This window comes from Blennius ocellaris (assembly GCF_963422515.1).
Source record: "Blennius ocellaris genome assembly, chromosome: 10".
NCBI classification, from domain to species: Eukaryota; Metazoa; Chordata; class Actinopteri; order Blenniiformes; family Blenniidae; genus Blennius; species Blennius ocellaris.
In genome coordinates, this window is record NC_137659.1 from 8,153,439 (window position 1) to 8,174,630 (window position 21,192).

Here is a 21,192-nt window from a genome sequence, read left to right on the forward strand (position 1 = left end):
TGCGCCCAAATATTTTATTAAAATTGGCATTATGTTGAGATTGTTGTCACTCTCTGTAGTAATTGTTTCTTTCTTTGAAAAAAAGATATAGACCTTTTCATCACATATCCTTTGCAACACAACAAAGAAAAACTTTAAAGACTAAATTTAAAGGTTATTGTGCCACTATTTCAACGGAGCGGCGCACTGAAGATAATATTGGGCTGAATGTGGCCTCTGAACTAAAATGAGTTTGACAGCCCTTCAGTAAATAAATAAAATATCAAGTAATATTTCCAATTTGATTTCTATAGAATACTTTTTTTTGCCATCAGATCAGAATATTTAGAATTCATGATGATATGTCTACAGAACACACAGGGCTTATTTGAAAAATAGAAATAAGTTATGCTGATAACAATGACGTTTACTGTAACAATGGATTTGCAGCCTATTAAGGACAAAAAGTCTTTTGTACTGTATGTGTCGATGGTTTCTCATATAGATGAAAAGTAGCCACTCTTCTCTAGTAGATGATAATCAATACTTACAACCACTCAACCACTATCTTTCATTGGTCTTGTTGTAATTAATATGTCCCCAAGAGGAAGCCCACTTCCAAAGTAGTGTTCTAATAGACACCTACCGCTGATTTACACAAACAACACTATCGTTCGAGGACCAGTCGGTACCTCACCCCCTCAGAAAGAATCCGATACGCATGAAATGAAAATGTCAGCCGTCGATATGACGTCTGGAACCGAAACCAAGCCTGTCGTCCAAAAGAGAAAGGTGTCACAACGATCACCAATGACACAGTGAGAGTACCACTCTGCTGCTTCCACTAGTGGCACTGTGACAGCTGACAACAGTTTGACATTTCACAAATTGAAAAACATAATTACATTCTACACCTACGCTGGGTGCTCGGCAGTCTGTTTCACTAGATCATAACAATAACCATTTTGACCAGTCAGACGGACTAGAGCGTAATTAGGCCTTTTCCCTCGATAGCTGTAATCCAAGTGACTCTATCTAGTTGAAGTCATTTATCTATAATTGGATGCGAAAACAGTCCCGGACAATACGAACCCAGAACAGAACCTTGCCATGTAACTTTTTAGCTGGTGTGTACTGGAAATTTTGCAGTATGAGGCTCATAAATGTGAAAACGAGTCTTAATGCTATCAGAATTCTTCCGTATTCACCATCCTTCCTGTTTTCTCATCCAGCAGCAGGGATCTCATGTAAAACGTGTCTGTTTGAAGGGCAAATTATGTTAATCAAAGTTGAGTTTGCATTGGTAGGAACTGACAAGCATAAGAGCCCATTCTGAATGCTGTGACTAAAGGTTGGATGAAGACGTGTGAACAGCTTGTGCACTACAATCTCCTAATAACACATCTTGAGTGCCTTAAAAAGGTGGAACCTTGCGGAGTATTTTCAGCGCTTTCGTGAACAGTTATATGATTAATTTGGAATCTTTTCATTTAAACTAGTTTTTTTTAAACGTGTACATACACAGTAACAATGTTTCAGAAAAGTAGAAGTTTCATCTGTTTCCACTGAGATGGAGCATTTTCAAAAAGTTCTACCTGTGGAGATGTTTTCAATCAAATAGTTTTCAGTGGCTCCGAGCACCATTGTCACATAAACGGACACCCAAAACACAAGAAAATTTGCTGTTTCCACATCAAAACATTGAGTAAATGGTTCCTGAGCGAGTGAAACATTCAACAATCAGTATAATGGAAGTTACTATGCCCATTGCCATTAAAAAGACTGAAGTCACTCTTCACCTGTCACCAGCCCCATGAGGTACACAGCAGTTGCTTACAGCCCCTGGAAGTTGAATGTAAGACTTCTTATTAGCTCAAGAAAATTGAAAGACATTATTGTTAATGGCATTTAGATCTGTATAAAAATAACATACTTGTCTTTGCTGATATGTGATAGTTAGATGCTTTATTATCAAGACATCCCATCCCGTGAGAAAAGAGGCAAAAAATCAATTACCCCCTCCCCCCATAAACAAAATGACCCTCCAGTACTTTTCATACTTTGAGTCATCAACCATAACATGAGCACACATCCTGTATGTGCAAATGTTCTGATAATATATCATGGTGCCGATATTAATTGTTCTAATCCTTGGTAATAGTAGTTTGATTAAAATCATTTGTATTCTCAAACGTTTCCAATGCAACTGGTGCCGATGTTTGATTCGATTGGTATGAATGGAGAGACGATGCAGCGTGTCGTATCCGAATTATGTGGTACTCTTTCAAGCAGGTTCTATTTTTACTTGAAAGACAATATAACCTGGTATGTTTCTCGAACCAAAGGTGACAGCACAAACACTGTGGCGGCACAGAAAAAGTGAATCAGCCAAGGCCCCCCATTGAAATCAGTCCCTTTGAACCCTGGTGCCTGATGTTATTTTTCAATGGGAAATGATTCAGGAATTTCCAAATCTATGTCGCTCTATTCACTTCCAATCTAACGCAATCAGCCGAGCCAAGCATATCCCTGCTTTCATCCTTTTGATCAGAGGGAAAAACAATTTACACTTTTTCATTTCACAGGCAGTGTGAAATGAAAGCAGAATAAAGGGGAGTCAGTGGAAAGAGCAAAAGACAGAGAGGGATGGGGAATGGTGGTGTGTGAGGGAATGGATGAAAAGCACTGAGCAAATTTCATTAAAGTGATCCATCATAAACGTGTGCAGGACACAAGCACACACATGCGCTGCCTCACACGGAGAAACAGAATTACATGCCTCAAAGAGCCTCTCAATAGCGCGTGGAAGCTGATAACTTAAGTCGGATTTCTTGCACAAGTAAATTCAGACCACAGACTGAACACAAGAGTAGAACCTAGAGAGAAAGTAGAGGCAGGTCACCTGACTTCATCCTGCTTTAGATCTCAGTAATGTGTATGTTATGGGTCTATTGGTCATCTTAGTCTCTCATTTATGACCTGTAGAACCAGGATTTGGAGAGAAGTGAAGAAATACACAAGCAGGAATGCATAAATAAGTGGCTTTTACACTACTCATTTTTCAGCTTGGTTTAAGGATTGAGTATGGCAGAGCCCCTGTTTACATGACAGTGGTTTCAAGTGAAAATGGTGCTTGGATCCACTGAAAACAGAACTTAAAAAAAAATAAGTGACTTCATAAACACAACGTTTGAAAAAGGCTCCGACTTTGTGTCTGTGGAAGAAGGACAAAATTCAACTATTGGAAAATGTCCTGACTCCTTCTCTGTGTAAACAGGGAAAATACAACTTTTTGAAAAGACTCCAACTCTGTTTCATGTTGGTTCATCTATAGTACTCCTAGGACACCATCCAAATATGGATTAAATATTTCACAGGTTGGACCTCTAGGATGGTATCAAAATTACTTTGATTTTTCTCATTTTTTTCCCCAAAAATACAAATGTAATGCAAAGACTGCTCCTATTGGTTTTTACAGAATGAACAGGAAACTTTCTGAAGGGAGCTTTGATGGTAAATTCCGTTCACTCTCAGTGTGTTTCAGTGAAAGCTGACAACTCTGAGAACATTTTTCTGAAATATCTTTATATAAACTGCTTTTACAAACACAGAAAATGACACATTCTCACAGAGCAAAAACCACAGAATGAAGAAGATCCATCATTGTTATTTGGTGAACTGACCCTTTAATCCTTTTTGAAAATGAACCATGAAACCAAGGCACAGAGTCAGCTTCACCTCGAGGAGAGCACCCCCACCCCCCGCCTCACATGCTCCAGCTTTTCCATTTGCACCCATTACTCTTGTTCTTTTATCTACACCAAATCTCCTGCTGTGTTTTTGTTCCTCTCCGTCTGCCTCTTCACTCTCTCCGGCCGCACCTTCGGTACGCCGACATATTTTTAATCTTGGCCCCTCGCTCGTCCTTCCCTCAGCACTCCACTCATCTCTCTCTCCCCGTGTCTCTGCTGCTCCCTCCACTCATCGTCCTGCTGTCGTCTCCTATGGGCTGCGGCCCAAAACCCAGAGAAGGAGCCAGATCAAAGGCTCCCGCTGCTCTGGGAGGCCACCGAGATCAAAGGGTGGATATATGAGCGGGCTTCTTCTCCCTCGCACGCGCTCCGGATAAATCCCATCACACATAGATACAGAACCACTGGTCCAGCTGATAGAGTTTGGGAGGCGATAAAGAAAAAAAAAGCTTTTTCTGGCGCTGGGGCTTCCATTTGTGTGAAAGTCTGTCTTTGATAAGTTATTGATCACAAAAGCTGTGATTTTGGTGCCATTTTGTCCTCTTTTTCCCTTCCAAATGGAAACGACCAGCTCGTGATTTTAGCATTCAGGTGCAGCATTATAATTTTCTAGATGTTTTTATCCTTTCTGTAACCTTCAACATTAACAGACAGCCCTCTTGCATTTATTTTGGCTTGTAAAAGCTGTTTTAGCACATTAATATAATTTTTTCCATAGCCAGTGTAATAAGCTGAAATCTGATTCCTGACCTCTACTATATTTTAACTTCATGAAGTTTTATGTTTTCAATTGTTCATTGGTGTTAAAAAAAAACAAAAACGTTTTGGCTGTCCTTGTGTAAAATAATGTGCTTATAATGTCAATCAAAGGTAGGCACATGGATTTTTTTTTTTTTTGCATGTTGAATTTACAAATGAAATCAATATCAATATGAGTTGCTTTCTTTGAAAATTATTTACATTAAAACTTTCTACTTTCACTGTGAAAACTGTTTTCTCAAGTGAAAGCACATTGGTTCTGCATTATTGTTTCAGAAAAGTTTCACGTTTTGAAATCGATGTCCGTTTACATGGAAATGGCAGAAATGATGTAAGGGCCACTAGTGGGATGGTTGATTTGCCATAATGCACTAAATACCGAACCAATCGTCTAATCAATTCATTATGAGCGATAAGAATAGGTTTGCTTTGAATATTTTTTTTTTTTACAAATTAAGCATTTGGTATTGACATTAATATTAAGATGTGATTGGATTTATTATCCCTGTATTTGTAATTACCTACACAGCAAAAATGCTTGTGTTTAAAGTTAGAAGTCAATATTGAATAAACAGTGTTGGCGTTACTTTAACACTACCCAGCTATAGAATAACATTGCTGGTGTTATTTTCAACATTTTCATGTTGTCAAACTGGAGTGTTGATTAGCTGGTGTCAAAATAAGCCACGCTCACACCATGTCACGGCTGCAAAATGAGAATCTTTTTCGCCAGCACGATTTTTTTTTTCACTCGATGGACAGAATTACTGAATAGAATAGAATAGAATAGAATAGAATAGAATAGAATAGAATAGAATAGAATAGAGTGGAGTGAAGTGGAGTGGAGTGGAGCAGTGGTTGATACTCGTTCGTCAGTGTCCCAGTTTTGTGGAATTAAAATTTAAAATATGGGTGTCAAATGAACACAGGTATTTTTACTGTGTATATGTGTTGGATGTGATGGAGGGGGCTCATCCACCTACCTACATACCCCCAGAGTATCTAGAAACACCCCTGCCTATATGTAATCACACGGGGCACCAAGCGTCAAACTTGATGAAAATGAAGGAGTGGGCATAAGGTTTAGCTCTCCCTCTGGCTTTATGGGTCAGTCATATTATCATTCATTTTTATTATCAACATTAGTTTTTGTTTGGACAGCCGACTGTATGTGTTGGGAGTTTATTCTTCGCGTGATTTCTTCATAAATCTGTTTCTTTCAACAACAGGTGTCGTTTCAAATCTCCACGCAGTGGAGCATTTACAGTTGAAAATACACTGATATTGAATAAAAAAGACAAAGATAAGGTGCCTGTCCCATCAAATCACACTAGGATTGTGGCATCAAGAGACAATAAAAAGCAACTCATGAGCTATCTGTTGAAGAAACCGGTATAGCGTTCGTCACAACAACACAGATACAGGTTCTTTGGCTGAAACAGGTGTTTATTGCCCGGTTCCTTCTTTTTTTCTTAGAGCAATCGGCCTTTATGTCTTGAAACCTCTTATAACAAAGTTGAAAATGTACATGAGTACATACTTGAGTCCATACTGTCTGTATGATGATTGTTTTATCAACAATCCCTTTGATTACATGACCAACACAAACTGCTGTGTTACCGTCAATGAATGAATGAATGAACTACTGTCTGTTCAGTTGAATACATTCACTGATTATTAAAATTGAACATTTTGAATGCTTATGCAACTTATTACAACAAGTTACTCTTTATTTCAAGCAACTTTATTTTAATTGCACTTCTTTTTAAAGAAACAACTGCAAATTGTAACTGAGCACTAATTTAGGTATGTGTCATCACACTGCCCACTGGCAAGTACCCTGTAACGCATTTTTTATCACCTTTGAATCCCATCAGATGTTAATTAGCTTGAGAAAGGTACGGTATGTGCTGTGAATCATCTGAGAATAAGAGCTTTTAGTTCTGCTTTTCTTGAATTCTAAAACACAATGTGTTTCATTGGTTTTATCGCAGTCTGAATTTGGAGCCCACGTGGCGGCCGCGTCAATCCCCCGCAGCCCCGTTTGCATCCATGTCAGTCTTGTTCTTTTAATCAGACTTCAGGAGAATTTGAAGCTTCTTCTTCTTTTTTTTTTGTTGTAAATGTGTTCACTATCTATAGCAGGGGTGTCGAACACATTTTAATTCAGTGCCACATCCAGTCCGATGTCATCTTGAGTGGGCCAGAGTGATAAAATAGTGCCTTAATAACCTTTGAATTTAAAGTTTTTCTTTGTTGTGGCACAGAGCATACCTGATGAGAACGTCTACATGTTTGCAAAAAACCATATAGCTGTTGCATATCTATTATGCATGTTTTTATAAACTCAGCCTGACAGCATGGCTTTGAGGCTATTTTGATAGCAACAAGGTAGATAATTTTCATACTGATATCCCAGCCCGGGTGACAGTGTTGTGTTGTGTCTGTTACTCTTAAACAAAAATCTGTGTAAATTTTTTTTTATGTTTTCTATTCTTTTTTCCAATTTACTTGGTGATTTGGCTAGATAGGTGCCTCTTGCGAGCTGGTTTTGGCCCACGGGTATTATAGACGCCCCTGATCTATGGCCTTGTGTGTCTGCTGAGCAGGTGTAGTGTTCCGTGGGTGAATCAGAGCTCCTCTGAACATGTGCCTTCTGCTGCAGTGAGAAGCAGGCAGAGCCAACACAGTAAATCCATGAGCCATTAAAGCCAAACAATGAGCTAAAAGACACTTAAATGGTCCGTAGAGTTGAGGTGAACTGTCGCGCTGGGCAATAATTCTCTACACAACCGCTACTGACTTCTCTCACACAGTTGTTAGGAGTAGCGACACATAGATAAAACCAGCATAACACTTTATTCACTGAATTCATCGTCTTTTTGTAAGAGAGACCAGCAGTCTGCAGCATGAACTAATTATAAATTCTCATATTACTGTAATTAAGTAGAATTTGGGGATTCCATTTTTTTTACTTATTGCTTCTACTTCTACTTCAGTACTTTTTAAAATGTAGTTCATGAAAATAATTCAGCGTGAAACACACATTAATAGTGATGGCCAAATGAAGCTTTATGAACCACTGTCTTTTTCTGAAGCCACTCGATAGCGCTGTCTGTTCAACAAATGTTTGAAAGCACACCTCATTTCTAGTCTTTCAGCCTCTGTGTTCAAACCAAGGGTGTCATCTGGTGGAGTGACAAAATAAGAAAAGTGGTTCGTGAAGCTTCATTTAGCCATCACTATTAATGTGGGTTTCACGCTGAATTATTTTCATTAACTATACTTTAAAAAGTACTGAAGTAGATGTGAGTAAAAAAAATGGAATCCCCAAATTCTACTTAATTACAGTAATATGAGAATTTATAACTAGTTCATGCTGCAGACTGCTGGTCTCACTACACATTTCACTATTTAACCATTCAGACCGTGCAATAAACTTCACTGCATTTAAAAGTAAAATTACTGTATTGTTGGACACTTGCACTACTGTGATATTTTACTCATACAAAGAATGCAATATATTTCAATAGAATAGAATAGAATAGAATAGAATAGAATAGAATAGAATAGAGTAGAGTAGAATAGAATAGAATAGAATACACTCACAATCTGAAAGATGTGTTAAACTTTTCGAGGCCAATATGTTAATTCTAAATTCAGATTCTTAACAATGAACATTCATGCTTCATTTACATTTGTTTACTCTGTAATGTGTATTTATAAACCAGTGGGATTTCATTTCTTCAAACTTTCTGCACTTTTTCCACTTTAAAACAGAATTCTGAGAGACCCGAAGTCATTACAAACATCATCACATGACATCAACGAGCAGAGGAACGTTCAAGAAAGGTCACAAAAGATCAAGCAACAAAATTACCTCATGAGTCTTTGAGAAAGCTGTTCGTTTTTCAACTCCCACAACTTCCCACACAAAAAAAAACATAAATGAGTGGATTCATTTCTGTTTTCTTGTTGCTCTGTTTCTGTCCACACCTTTTTTTTCTCTTCCTATCCACTCATCCCAACTGCATTAGCAGAAAGTCTCCACCTCTGAGTTTGGTCCTGTAGGTACATTAAAGAAAGCTGCTAACTTCATCAAGGTCTTAGATGAAATTAGCAAAAATCAAGATGTTTCGAGGACCCCACAATTGGCTACAGCATCCAAGATTGACAAAGTTCTCAGGGAGTAACTTCCCAATTAAGGGTGGGTCAATTAACACATGAAGACCTGGGTACATCTCACAGTTTGAGCCTTTCTGTCTGGATTTTAAATAGATCTCTCTGTGGTTGCATGGATTTTCTCTGCATACTGAGGTTTCCTCCCACAGTCTAACAACATGCTTTTTAGAAGAATTTTAATTTGCGACTCTAACGTGTCCATAAGTGTGAGTGTGGGTCGATGACTGTGTTTCTTTGTGCAGTAGCACTGTGGTGTACTTGTACTGTGTCCTCTCTGCCTCTCAGCTCGATGCCAAAATTAAACAGTTACTACTGAAAATGACTACAATCACAACGTAAAGCCAATTTTAATTACATTTTCTGGTGTAAAATATAGTGAAATGTACACGGAAAAAAGTTTTCTATAGTTATTGCATTATGCATGCTTTTAAAACTCACCCTGACAGCATGGCTTTAACTACAGTTTGACATTGATGAGGTAGCTCGATTTCATGGCAGCATCTCAAATATCTCAGCTCAAGTCTCAGGGTTGTGTTGTGTCCGCTGCGCTTAAGAAAATCTTTTGTTTTGCTTTTTCTCTGAAAATTGCAAGAATTGCTTTATAGTTTGGCTGGAACCGAGCATCTCGGGGTGGTTTTGACCCACAGGCCTTATGTTTGACACCCATGACAGAGAGGCTTCCCCCCCATCACTGATCAGAATGAATCTCAGCTGGCAATACTGATTCACAGCAGCAATGATTGATGGCATTGTCACACTGCTCCTCTGTTTACCTCAGCTTAGTAGCTTTAGCTTAATATGGGCAGTTATAAAACTGTGTGTTCAGATATTTTGTTCAGGTGAGTTGCCTGGTATTGCTTATTTAGTGGCTATAACAAGCTTTGAGCTAAATGGTGGTGTAGTGTTTAGCACTCCTGCCTCACAGGAAGAGTATCATGGGTTCAAGTACGAGTGAGGACCTCTCTGTGTAGAAGTTTTATGTCATATTTGTTTAAAATATGTACATTAAATTGAACAAGTTTCAAAATTCCAATTGTATACTTGTATTTTAATCCTTTAAAAGAAACAAAACTGAAAGTTTTACCATTAAAAGTTGCACCAGTAGGTCGAATGCTGGTCATATTTAAGCCAATTATGTACAAGTTCTACAGAATTTCGAGCTCGGACAAGAATTTATTCAACATTTGTAAGTTGAATTAAAGACTTTTCTCTTTTTCTCTTTTCTCTGAAAGAGTATTTGTCTCAAAGTTTTATTTGAAAGTGGTCCCCAAGTCCACGTCCAGAGCTGAGAGGCTTGAGCTGAAGGACTATTTCCATGAGTTGTTGCTCATTGTTTGTACGGAAAACACTTTTTTCATTGCTGGCCTGAGCTTTAAGATCGTCTCCAGTCTTCAACTTGAAAAACGAGTTGCCAGCCTTCAGTGCAGGGCAAAGATGGCAACTAATGTCTGTTTGGTCTGGTCTTTGCATACTTTAACTGAGAAGGTGTGCCACATAGCAACAGTCTGAGCTTGTGGGAAGACTGGAATGTGGAATGAGATCGTCCTCATGATCGAAGATCCTGTTAATACAATCTGCTGTCACTGGCCAGCCGGTGAGACCTGGAAAAAAATGCTCTTTCAGAGGACATCCTCGGCTGTTAACAGCCTCATAAAGAGCCTAGTAGTCACTCTGAGGCTTTGCAGAATGAGCAAACCAGCTGTAAGTCTCTCTGATTATATATTCAATATTGTCGGGGCGCTGCTGTGTTGTTTTCTTCGTTACAAGGTTCAGGGAATGGCATACACAGCGAATGAACTGTAAATTAGGCTGCTTCTGTTTAAGCTGTGTAAACACAGGATGATGGTTTGCTACCTAGACACTTGCTCCATCTGTTGCAGTGCATACTATATTGGTTATGTTCAATACAGGAACTGGGGGACGAAAAACAAATGTTGGCATCTGCAATCCCACCAGCATCTGTATCCAAAGCCTCCACTGGAGGTAAATGGTTGCAAACTGTAGCCAAAGTAATTTGTTACCAGAGAGAGATATCCATTCTATAAAGTATGGGAGTGAATACAAATATTCTAATCTGACTTTTCAGACAAACATTAAATATTTTGTTTCATGGAAATGTCTAAAAGCCAAAAGAAGATAATACGTCCAATAGAGTCAAAAAGGGAGGTAAATTTGCTAACACTGATTATCGAGAAAAGGGCACAATTTGTTAATTAATGCAAAAAGTTTAAACACAAGACAATGTCCAAAGGTCGGGACAGTTCAAAAATATGTTAAACAGCACATTTAGAAGAGCTAAAAAAAACTAAAACAACTAACACCCAATAAGAACAACCAAGGAACAACCGAAATAGCTCCAATATTTTACCAAAAAATCAAGGCAGAAATCTATTTGCAACTGAGGACTGATACTTTAAATTCAACACCACATTAACACAAGAACAATATCTGTTGAAAACACAAGAATTACAGGATTTCTGTTTCATTCTGATGCATTCCCCCCCAACATGTTTACTAAATATCCCCAGAGTCAGACGAAACAAGAGGAAGCAGCATTTACTTCCTATGCTCCTCATCTGTGGAACAAACTTCCTACTGACAGACTCACTTCTTTTAAATCAGGACTTAAAACATTATTACCCGCTCAGGCTATGCAAGATACTATAAATTTCACTTATTTTATTACCATTATCTTAATAAGGTTTTTACTTTATTCATTCTCCTTTCTTAATCTCTCTGTTTTAATGTATTTCCTTTATTTCCCTCTGAATCACTGTGAATTGCCTCGTGTCTGAATGCTGGTCTAGAAATAAATTTGCCTTGCCTCTTCAGGTCGTAAAGATTTTCAGACAGCGACATGGTGGTTAATGCTCTCACCTCCTACGGAGAATATTGTCGGTTCAAATACCAGGATTACAAATACCTGGAGTTTGTGGGTTATCCATGTGCATGCATGGGTTTCCTCCAAGTACTCAGGAATCCAAAAACACATGTGTGAGATTATCTGGTGACCCTAAAATGCCCCTAGGAGTGAATGTGAAGGTGTGCGGTTGTTTGTGATCGACTGGTAACATGTCCAGGGTGTTCCTCGCCCTCATCCATAGTTAACTGGGTTTACTTCAGGATGAAAGAATACAATCATATAGTGGTAGACTAGAGGTTAGAGAGGATGATTTTGGATTAGAAATGCATAGATTTTAATCCCAAATGGGGCAGGTCAACAATGCAGGTCCCTGAGCATGACCCTGACCCCCCACCAGCTCCCAGAGTCACACATCACCATCCAACAAACATGATGGGTAAGTACAGAAAAAGAAATTTTTCCAAAAAGGGGTTCATAAATTATGTTTAGTTTAGTTTACTTTAGTTTAGCCTTCATAAAATAGTCCAGTGGCAGCGGAACAGTCATCTTTTTCTTGTTTCCACCCGAACATAAAAACAAAGCCGTCGTCATTTCCGGTGCCGCGGTCAGCCGATTGAGGAACAGCAGCAGCGGTGGAGAGTAAAAACATCCCAGTTTTTAGCTTTTAAAGGGGGTTTTTTTCCGGGTGGAAGATGCCTCAGTGAGGCCGAGGGACCGCGGACGTTTGACACCGGGAATCCCGATGAGCTGTGCCCTGCTCAAGAGGGTCTACAAGGAGCTGCCGGTGTGGGTGGTGGAGGACCACCACGATGTGAGTCCAACACTTGACACGTTTGATCATTTAAATATATTTCATTTACCTCCGTAGATTATACGTGCACAGTCCTCCCTAACGGTCACCTGTCGTCATGGGTTTCAAAAATATTAAGGGTTAATTCCTTAAAATTTGCTCTTTTTCTTGGCTCGTCATACTGAATATTTGAATGTTTTCCACACTGTTAAATGGCTTCAATGCTTTAATAACCTGTGCTGAAAGTTGTATAATAACAAATAAGTCATTCTAACGTCTGTGTGAAGTCACATTTTAGTTGCACATTTTGGTTATGTGTATTTACCCCCCCAAAAAATCCGAAAACCTGCTCAATGTAACAAACTGTACTTTTTATTTTCTCGTGTGCAATGTATATAATTTAATATGTTCAACAATAATAATGTTGTCTCTCGGATATTTCCAATCACTACCACATTATCATGCAAGAATTTAAAATAATGTACCTGTTATTATCGTATTTTATATTGTTCTGCTGCTCTTTTAATACTTGTGAGACAAATAAGTGAAAAGATCAGTTCAGATCAGACTTCATTATACCCACATGAAGAAATTAAGTCATTACAGGAGCTCTATATTGTACAAGGAGTTAAAATAGGACTGGAGATTGATCTATATGTGGTACTTATTTTTAAACCCTTTTTTTTGGGGGGGGGGGGGGGGGTTATGACATTCTCCCATTTTTAATGAGATCAGCCACATAAGAAGGAAATTGCCTCCTTGTTAGAATTTCCCCATAAAGTAGTGGATCAGTTCTTTGAGAGCAGAGCATCAGTAGTGACACCGGCCTCTGCACTGATCACTTTATAACATAAAATCTTACTTACCCTGATGAGAGCATACAGGGATTCATGGATTATCTGTTAATGAGCCTACATAACACCATCACCCTCATCGACAATACTGTGTGCAATTGTAATAGTTTATGAGTCATTTTACCTTTCCGGTGCCTTATTATTTTAGAAGCTTCATTTCTAAATGTTGTACTAAACACTTTATCAACATGTTTCAACCAACAACATTATGATTGCTCACATAATCCAGTACATGTCCACCTTTGTGCTCCTGCAACAGCCTTGATCATGCATTTGCATAATGGAGAGAATAACAGTCGGTGTGAATTACAAGAGGGATCTATTTGCTTCACATTGAAAGAAATGGATGGATTTTTATAACAACACACAGATCACACCTTAGATAACACACTGTGTGTAACATTAGCCACATCTCACTCCTTATGGGTTAATACTTGTCTTTATTTGTGTTCTTTTTGTCAATGAAATGAACATTCAGGCTGATATTCTGTGACTAACTATTGCAGTACATATACTGAATCATGGGTGGGGGGGGATTGCAATGCTGTGTTTCGGATCAGGTGGTGCGTCACATTTATCGGGCCATCGCATCGAGACACCTGCCGATGAAGAACATCAAGATGGTTCACCTGGACTCCCACCCCGACCTCCTCATCCCGGTCAACATGTGTGCAGACACAGTGTTCGACAAGGAGAAGCTCTTCAGGTGGGATTCATGTGTCTGGCAGTACAGCGCTCGGCAGCCTCAGCTCGTCTTGTTGTAGGATTCTCCTTCCGGGTCTCAGTAGCTGCCTTTATTAGTGGAAGGAAGATTATTACCATTTTTTTTTTTTTTTATAATTCTGTCATTTAGCCTGAGAGAGTCTTGATCATAGTGACGTTTTCTCAGTTAAATACAACAAATCCAAGTTTATGCTTTTTAGAAATATCAATAATTTGTTATAATCGCATCTTCTGTCCAATAATCTGTCTTTTTGTTTTTTATTCACTTCGATCATCAACCAGTCCTCCACTAATGTAACATTCAAGACAACACCAAGAGTTTGTATGATGGAAAGAAGCTTGAATAATTAGACAGAATGAATAGGAACGCAAACCTGTGTCTTCAAGTGCTAAATACAGTCCATCAAATTTTAGAGGAACTTCTACATAACGGCAGGGGGCATTTGAAAAACAAACAAAAAAAATATTACAGCTTGGTGGTTTGACCAGATTAAAGTCTCTTGCAGGCCAGTTTTGGCCCACGCTCTTTATGTTAGACACCCCTGTCGGTAGGTTCCACTGCAATGATAGGCTCTCCATTGTCTTGTGTTCCAGTGAGCTCAGTATAGAGAACTGGATCATGCCCATGGTGTACGCGGGTCACGTGTCCTGTGTGGCCTGGCTGCATCCTTACTGGGCCCAGCAGATCAAAGAAGGAGAGCACAGGATGGACGTGGGCAGAGACTCGTCCACCACCACCATCAGGTAAGGACAAAGACAAGAAAGGAGAACAATTATGATACCGGTGTGTCGTCTTTACTAACGTCATGCCGACTTTATTTACTTCTTTCTCCTCATAAGAGTGACGAGCACGGATAACTACTTCCTCAGCGATGGACTGTACGTCTGTGCGGATCAGCTGGAGAACTCGAAGCCTCTCCAGCTGAACGTGATCAGAGTTGATGCGGCGAAGCCGAGTCACCGGGCGATCACAGGTACATGCCTCAAATATAGCAGATGGTTGGACGGAGTCCGAGTGGCCCCGAAATCCTCTTCTTTCAGCCCATAAGTGATATAGAGCACATTTTGGTTCAGGGGCTACAAACAGCCCAGTTTCATCTTGAGTGGACCGGACTGGTAAAATAGTGCCATAATAACCTTTAAATGTTAAGTTTAGATTATAATATTTTCACAAATAACTAAATAAATATGACTGAAATTACTACAATGTCAACATGAAAATGACATAAGTATTTTGGACGAGAAATGTCCAAAATACTTCTTATGCATCTTTTGCATTCTGGGTGTTTTTACACACCTGCTCTGACAGTATGGCTTTGAGGTTTGTTTGAGGACGACGAGGTAGTCGCCTTTCATACCGATGTCTCAGTTTAGGTCACAGTGTTGTGTTCACTATTCTTAAGAAATTTACTGAAAATCTGTGTTTTCTTTGAAATGTTGACAATACCATTGGTGGTTTGGTGGCTGGCTTGGAGCCTCTCGTGGGCTAAATTGATCCTTTCCATGATGCATTTGACAGGTTTATAAGGTTTAGATTTCAGTAAATACTCTAGTGAATCAACTTTCCAGAAAAGAGGAATATCCCGTCTTTGAAACCAACTGACTTTGTATCAAAGAGAGTAAATATGTGACATCGATGCTGAGGAAGATGAAATTCTTATAATTACTGTGACACTTCGGGAGCTCCTTCAGCATTAACAGCCTCGAAACATCTCAAGGAGCTTCTGACTGCATTGCTCCACTCTTCCACTGTCATGTGTTGGAGTATTCCTGCATATTTCAGCGCAATCACAATTCTTATTGGATTACCTTGGTAGCCTTTGAAATTGCTGTATTTTTAATTGCGCTCAGATCACTTTCTACTCTTCATCGTTGTGGAATTAAACTAAAGCACTTCTTATCTGAGACAAGAGGTTCAGTTTAACCCTATTTCAGCCTCTCGTCTGCCTCACATGTCCTTCCAGGGCAGGAAATGGAGAAACGATGTACTAAGAGAGCTCGTACGGACTGGTGTGGCACCGAAGAGGCCGGCTGCTCTCAGACAGCCTACACTGACAGCCTGCCACCAGCAGAGGGCAGCAACAACCAGACCGGACGCAGCATCAACGGGACAGACCTCACAGAGGAAGATGGTGATGATGATGGATCCACCAGTTATGTAGTTAAGAGAGTATCTCCTTTTCTCGATGAGACGGAGCCGTACATCCTGGACATTGATTTGGACTTTTTCTCGTGTAAAAATCCTTTCAAGGAGATGTACACACAGGTATGTGTCACACGACAAGCGGATTACATTGCGTTCTACTCATTTAACAAACAGATATTGCATCACTGAAACAGTTTCATCCAGAGTGTTTTGCTTCAGCCACAAAACCAAGGTGTAGGAGCACTAATCCGACAGATTTTCAAACACCAGTGAGACATTTTTTATTCTATTAAAGCAGCATTTTACGGATAATCTTGGACATGTGCACACTTTGTTATTCTGCCACACTATTGGTGTGCACGCTCCTCTGCTTGCATATTTAGATATGGTGGCTAAAAGGGTCACACACAAAAAACTAAAACAGATGTGCAAACACAAATTGGGGATACAAGCAGGAATACAAAAGCCTGAATACAAAGCTGCGAAACAGATAGGAAAGCTACAAAAGGAACAGACGCGTGAACAAAAAGTGACAATTCAAAAGCTCCAGCGAGAAAACAAAAGCCACATTATGAAGAGTTAATGCCACACAAATACAAATGTGACAACATGAATAATAAAAAGCCGTAAACAGTAATGCAAGGGCTGAGTGAATGAGCATATAAAATGCAAACAATAGAAGTTGTTAAAATGTTTCAAAAAAAGCAGGAGGAATCTTTTTAAAGTCTATGTGCATCCTGTCATTTATTTTTTCTTCTTCTACTTTTTCTTTCCTTTTTTTCTTCAGTCGCATACTCATGAACATAAATAACCACAAAAGCAAAAGGAATAAACAAGTAGATAAACGGATTGTGAACACACACTGTGTGTCGCACCATTTTTCTCCCCCCTGTACCTTGTGGCTACAACGATACAAAAGCTTCAGGAGGAAAAGTAAGTCTCCACATGAATGCAGAAGTTCTAGTACAAACAAGCCAAATGTAGTTCAAAATGTTGTTGTTTTTTTTTCTCTTAAATAAAAAAGTTTCCAGATTAGCTACTGAGACTCATTATAGCTTTCATGACATTTCTGCCCTCTGAATCCTTCTCTGAACTGTTCTCACTGATTTGGTATGTAACGCCTGGTATTTTTCCTGCACAGACCAGATAAAGTGAGTTTTGTCCCTCCACTGAACACATTTCCACTAATATGTAACAAGTTATTACAAAATGCAGCAAAGTTTATTAGAAAAATGCATTGAAGAATTAAATTACAAAATGCAGTAGATTATTACAGAATGCGACGCGACAGGATGAATGTGGGCCGTATATGGTTCCTTAACTAATGTACATTGACTAAAGCAGGATTCAGCATCCTTGGTCACGATGTGAGGTTTTTTTTCCCCCCGTTGATGCAGCAATGTGTTTGCGTCTCGCTGTCACTGAACTGTAGCATGATTTCTTCCTGGAGCTGACCCGTTCTTCACATTGTCTCCATGCAGGAGGAATACGGCATCCTGAAGGAGCTCTACAACTTCCGAGCACCGCGCCCGAATGCTAATGAGGTGAGACGCTTTGTTTAAATTACACTTTTTCTCAGGAGTGGTTTCACTTATCGAAACAATCCTTCTTTATGAATGCAGCATGTAGGAGAGGGAGTAATGAAATACTCCTCAAAGGCTAATTTTATTAGATGTGCTGTGTTTTTTGAAGCCACGCCTCGATGATAAAAGAGAAGAATGCTGACATTAACGTGTGTGTGTGTGTGTGCGTGTGTGTAGGAGGAACTGGAGGAGTGTGTCGATAGGCGGACACGTCAGTTGGAGGATCTGGAGGCGGTGTTTGCCGATTTGCTGGAGGATGACGGAGAGGACGCGGTCGCACGCTGGGCCAGCAACCCCGGGTAAATGTACAGAAATAATGACGATGTATGGGGATTTATTTATTTTTTTAGGTTGCAGACCCCTGACCTCGAGGTCAGAGTAGTAAGATTGCATTTGGAGGTTTAAATCCCACAGCCAGCATGTTACCAATCCATGAGCAAAGCTCTTAACCCCCAAACAACACAGATCCAGTATTGCTATATAGGAATCTAGATTTTATGTATGACAAATGAAGCATTCTGTTCAATTGATATCGCACCTATCACGCTAATACAGTGGTTTATAAAAGTATTCAATCCTCTTGTAGTTTTTGAGAATTTTTTCACATTACAAACACAAATGTAATAAATACATTTATGGGGATTTTATGTAATCGACCAACACAACGTGCGGCACAATTGTGACAACTGTCAGTCGTGCGCTCTACAAACTGGGCTTTTATTGAAGAGTAGCAACAAGAAAAGCCGTTGTTGAATCGAAGCCAGAAAAAGTTCCGGTTCCAGTTTGGGGACACCGCAAACATGTGGAAGAAGCTGCTCTGGTCAGGGGAGACCAAAACAATAGAAATACTTTATTATAATACCAGACTCCCCTCATTTCTGGACAAATCAGCAGTTATTTAAAGTGACACCTAAAGACATCAAAGAGCTTTTTAAATGTTCTCATTCGAACATAATCTATTCTAATATGATGGATTTCAAACTTTTCCCACAACAAAGCACAATTTTCACCCAAAACGCAAAGGAAATGTGTGCAAGTCATTTTAAATCCAGTTTATTATCTTTCTCTCTGCTTGTTTTCGCAGCATGTCGTCATTAGTTCGACTGGTTTCCAGTTTAAAGGCAAGAAATCCGTCTACTGACTATGAAATGGTAAGAAGTGATCAGGCGCATTTATTAATGACGGCTGCAAGGTGCACAGCAGGTACAAACTTGATCTCCATGGCTTTAACCAATCACACATGGAGACGTGAACAGGACGACATCAGAGACGGAACGCTCCCACCCCCACCCCACACACAAATCTCTATGATCTAATGAAGCAATGCCTCTGCAGGTCATTGAATAAACACACATTATTCCTTATTACTTCATGCGATGATGAGTAATTTGACTTATTCTTCTAGATTGGACCTTCAGCTAAATTACAAGGTCTGTGGGGGAAAAAAACACCCAGTTTGTTTAAGCGCACATATCTGTTATTCCAAAGCCCATACCTCATTGGCTGTTCACAGATTTTCTTTAATGAGTCGTGTGGACTCACTAACATGAACCTCATAATCATTTAATTTTCCCTCTAATTTGTCTGGAATCTTCTACAATTTACTGGATAGAGACTCCAATTTTATAAAGTTGAGGATTGTCGATTCTTTTGTGAACTCGGGTTGAATTGTCCCGTAGTTTTTGTGACATTTTGCAACTTTAACAAGTAGCAATAAGTGTAAATTGTTCCTCTCGCGGGTTGTGAGTGGTTGCAGCCGGCTGGGGGCTTAATGTCTGGAGCCGGCTCTGATCCGTTCCCTCTCTCAGGTCCATCAGGCCGGGTTGACCTGCGACTTGGTGGAGCTGCCTCATCATATCAGCACGGAGGAGGAGATCGACGGGCTCATCACAGCCGTCCAGCTGTTCCTGAAGGCTCTGCCTGCACCCACACTGGTCACCATGTCCAGGTCAACAACTCAACACACACACCTTTAGTTTTTTTTTTTATTTATTTATTTTCCGTGTGAAGACGAAAAAGTTTCACTGCATTTTGAAGGTCGGTTTGCGCGACGTTTTGAAAATGGCTCCCGAGGTGGAACTTTTTGAATTTGCTCTGACTCCATGTAAATGAGGAGGTTCAACTTTTCTGAAATGCGAAAATGATGTGTTTTCACTTGAACTGTTGTGGTAAATTGGTCCTAAGCCTGCCTCACAACAAAGGCGTAATACAAAAATTCTAGTAAGGGCATAATTAACCTCCTTTATTTTAGGATTTTGGCCTATTCACTGATTTTCTGCATCGTGTGGCAATTACAGATCTTGCTATCTGCTGGAGCATGTGACGTTTACGTGTAAACAGTGTCTACTAGTTTCCATGGAAACGTTGCACCGCCTTCAGATTGCTTATCACATCAACATCAACACTGCCATTATTTAATAATTGGACTCTTGACTTGCATAAACAGCACACATGAAATAAGTCCAGTGTTCACGAAAGGACCAATTTCTTCGCACTTTGCCAGGTTAAACCGTTCAGATAAAACATTCTTAAACCTTGATGTCTCAAAAGAACAACACACCTTAGTTTCTGAGTGACTCACAGCTTTTTTATTCTACACAATGGCATTACACAGTATTGTAACCATGAGTGTTGGTTTGCTCCCTACACATCCCACATCCGTCGTCACCGCTGTTGTCTGTCCAGATCTGAGCTGCTCTGAATGTTAAACGTCTGTTTCCGATTTGTTCAGGTCCAGCCTGGATGAGTACTGCCCGGTGGAGCAGGTGGACTCGGTCCAGAGCAGAGTACTGGCCGTATTGGAGGGTCTGTACGGAGCTTTAGATTTGCACAAAGACTATGAAAGCAGCTTTGCTGAGACGTACGAGCACCAGCCGCAAGCCTCTTAACAGACACATGTTAGGACTTCCTGTTGGATCTTTACTCGGATCTTGTTTTTCCTTTAGACTCTGACTCCATTTATTTAGATACACAACAGACACCGGATAACTGTGGAAACACGTGTGAAAATACTGTGTTGTTTACTTGTGGTCAAACAAAGTTTCCCATTTTTCATTGTTGTGATAGGAAGGGAAATTTTTTATTTTTTTTTTAATATACATTTCCATTAAACTAAATGGAAACCAAGACAAGGCTCTTCTGGTGGTTTGTTTTCCCTGAAAGACTGAGCTCTTCCATTGAAGTTCTTCCGCCTGATGATAGGAGGTGCTTGTGAGTCCACAAGACACTTGTGTTACACCTGCAGAGGAAGAGACCACCAGCTAAATCTTGCTAAATCTACACTTTTTCCACAATGAAGAATTATATCTCCAAGATCAAACTATTTTCTAAAATGGACTTTAATTGGCGCAGAGGGGTAATAATAATACACTCACATCCCAGCCATTCCCCGTCACTTCCAGTGTCCCACCGGGTCCTGTCCTCGGTCCTCTCTTCATAATCTGCCTTCTTTCCCTCAGCATCATCTTCCGTCAATATAACATCCAGTTCCCATGTTATGCAGATGACTCCCAGCTCCTCCAGCCTCCCTCCCACTTCCATCTGTGGATGTTTGCACTAAAT

The 21,192-nt window shown here is 39.7% G+C and overlaps 1 protein-coding gene across 1 annotated transcript; it reads left to right on the plus strand.

The window, feature by feature from the left end:
- The first annotated feature begins 12,148 nt into the window (after positions 1-12,148).
- cUnh5orf22 (chromosome Un C5orf22 homolog) lies at positions 12,149-20,693 on the plus strand. Its single transcript, XM_080503453.1, has 10 exons — positions 12,149-12,346; positions 13,740-13,885; positions 14,497-14,646; positions 14,743-14,876; positions 15,867-16,168; positions 17,530-17,592; positions 17,809-17,930; positions 18,716-18,782; positions 19,440-19,579; positions 20,363-20,693. Exons 1-10 carry the CDS (start codon positions 12,278-12,280, stop codon positions 20,517-20,519), a joined length of 1,350 nt encoding a protein of 449 aa, XP_080359579.1. The 5' UTR covers positions 12,149-12,277; the 3' UTR covers positions 20,520-20,693.
- The last annotated feature ends 499 nt before the right edge of the window (positions 20,694-21,192 follow it).

Coding starts and splice junctions, on each gene's coding strand:
- cUnh5orf22 (XM_080503453.1), top strand. CDS start 12,278: ATGAGCTGTGCCCTGCTCAAGAGGGTCTACAAGGAGCTGCCGGTGTGG. Junction 12,347..13,739: donor TGGTGGAGGACCACCACGAT/GTGAGTCCAACA, acceptor GTTTCGGATCAG/GTGGTGCGTCACATTTATCG. Junction 17,593..17,808: donor CGCGCCCGAATGCTAATGAG/GTGAGACGCTTT, acceptor GCGTGTGTGTAG/GAGGAACTGGAGGAGTGTGT.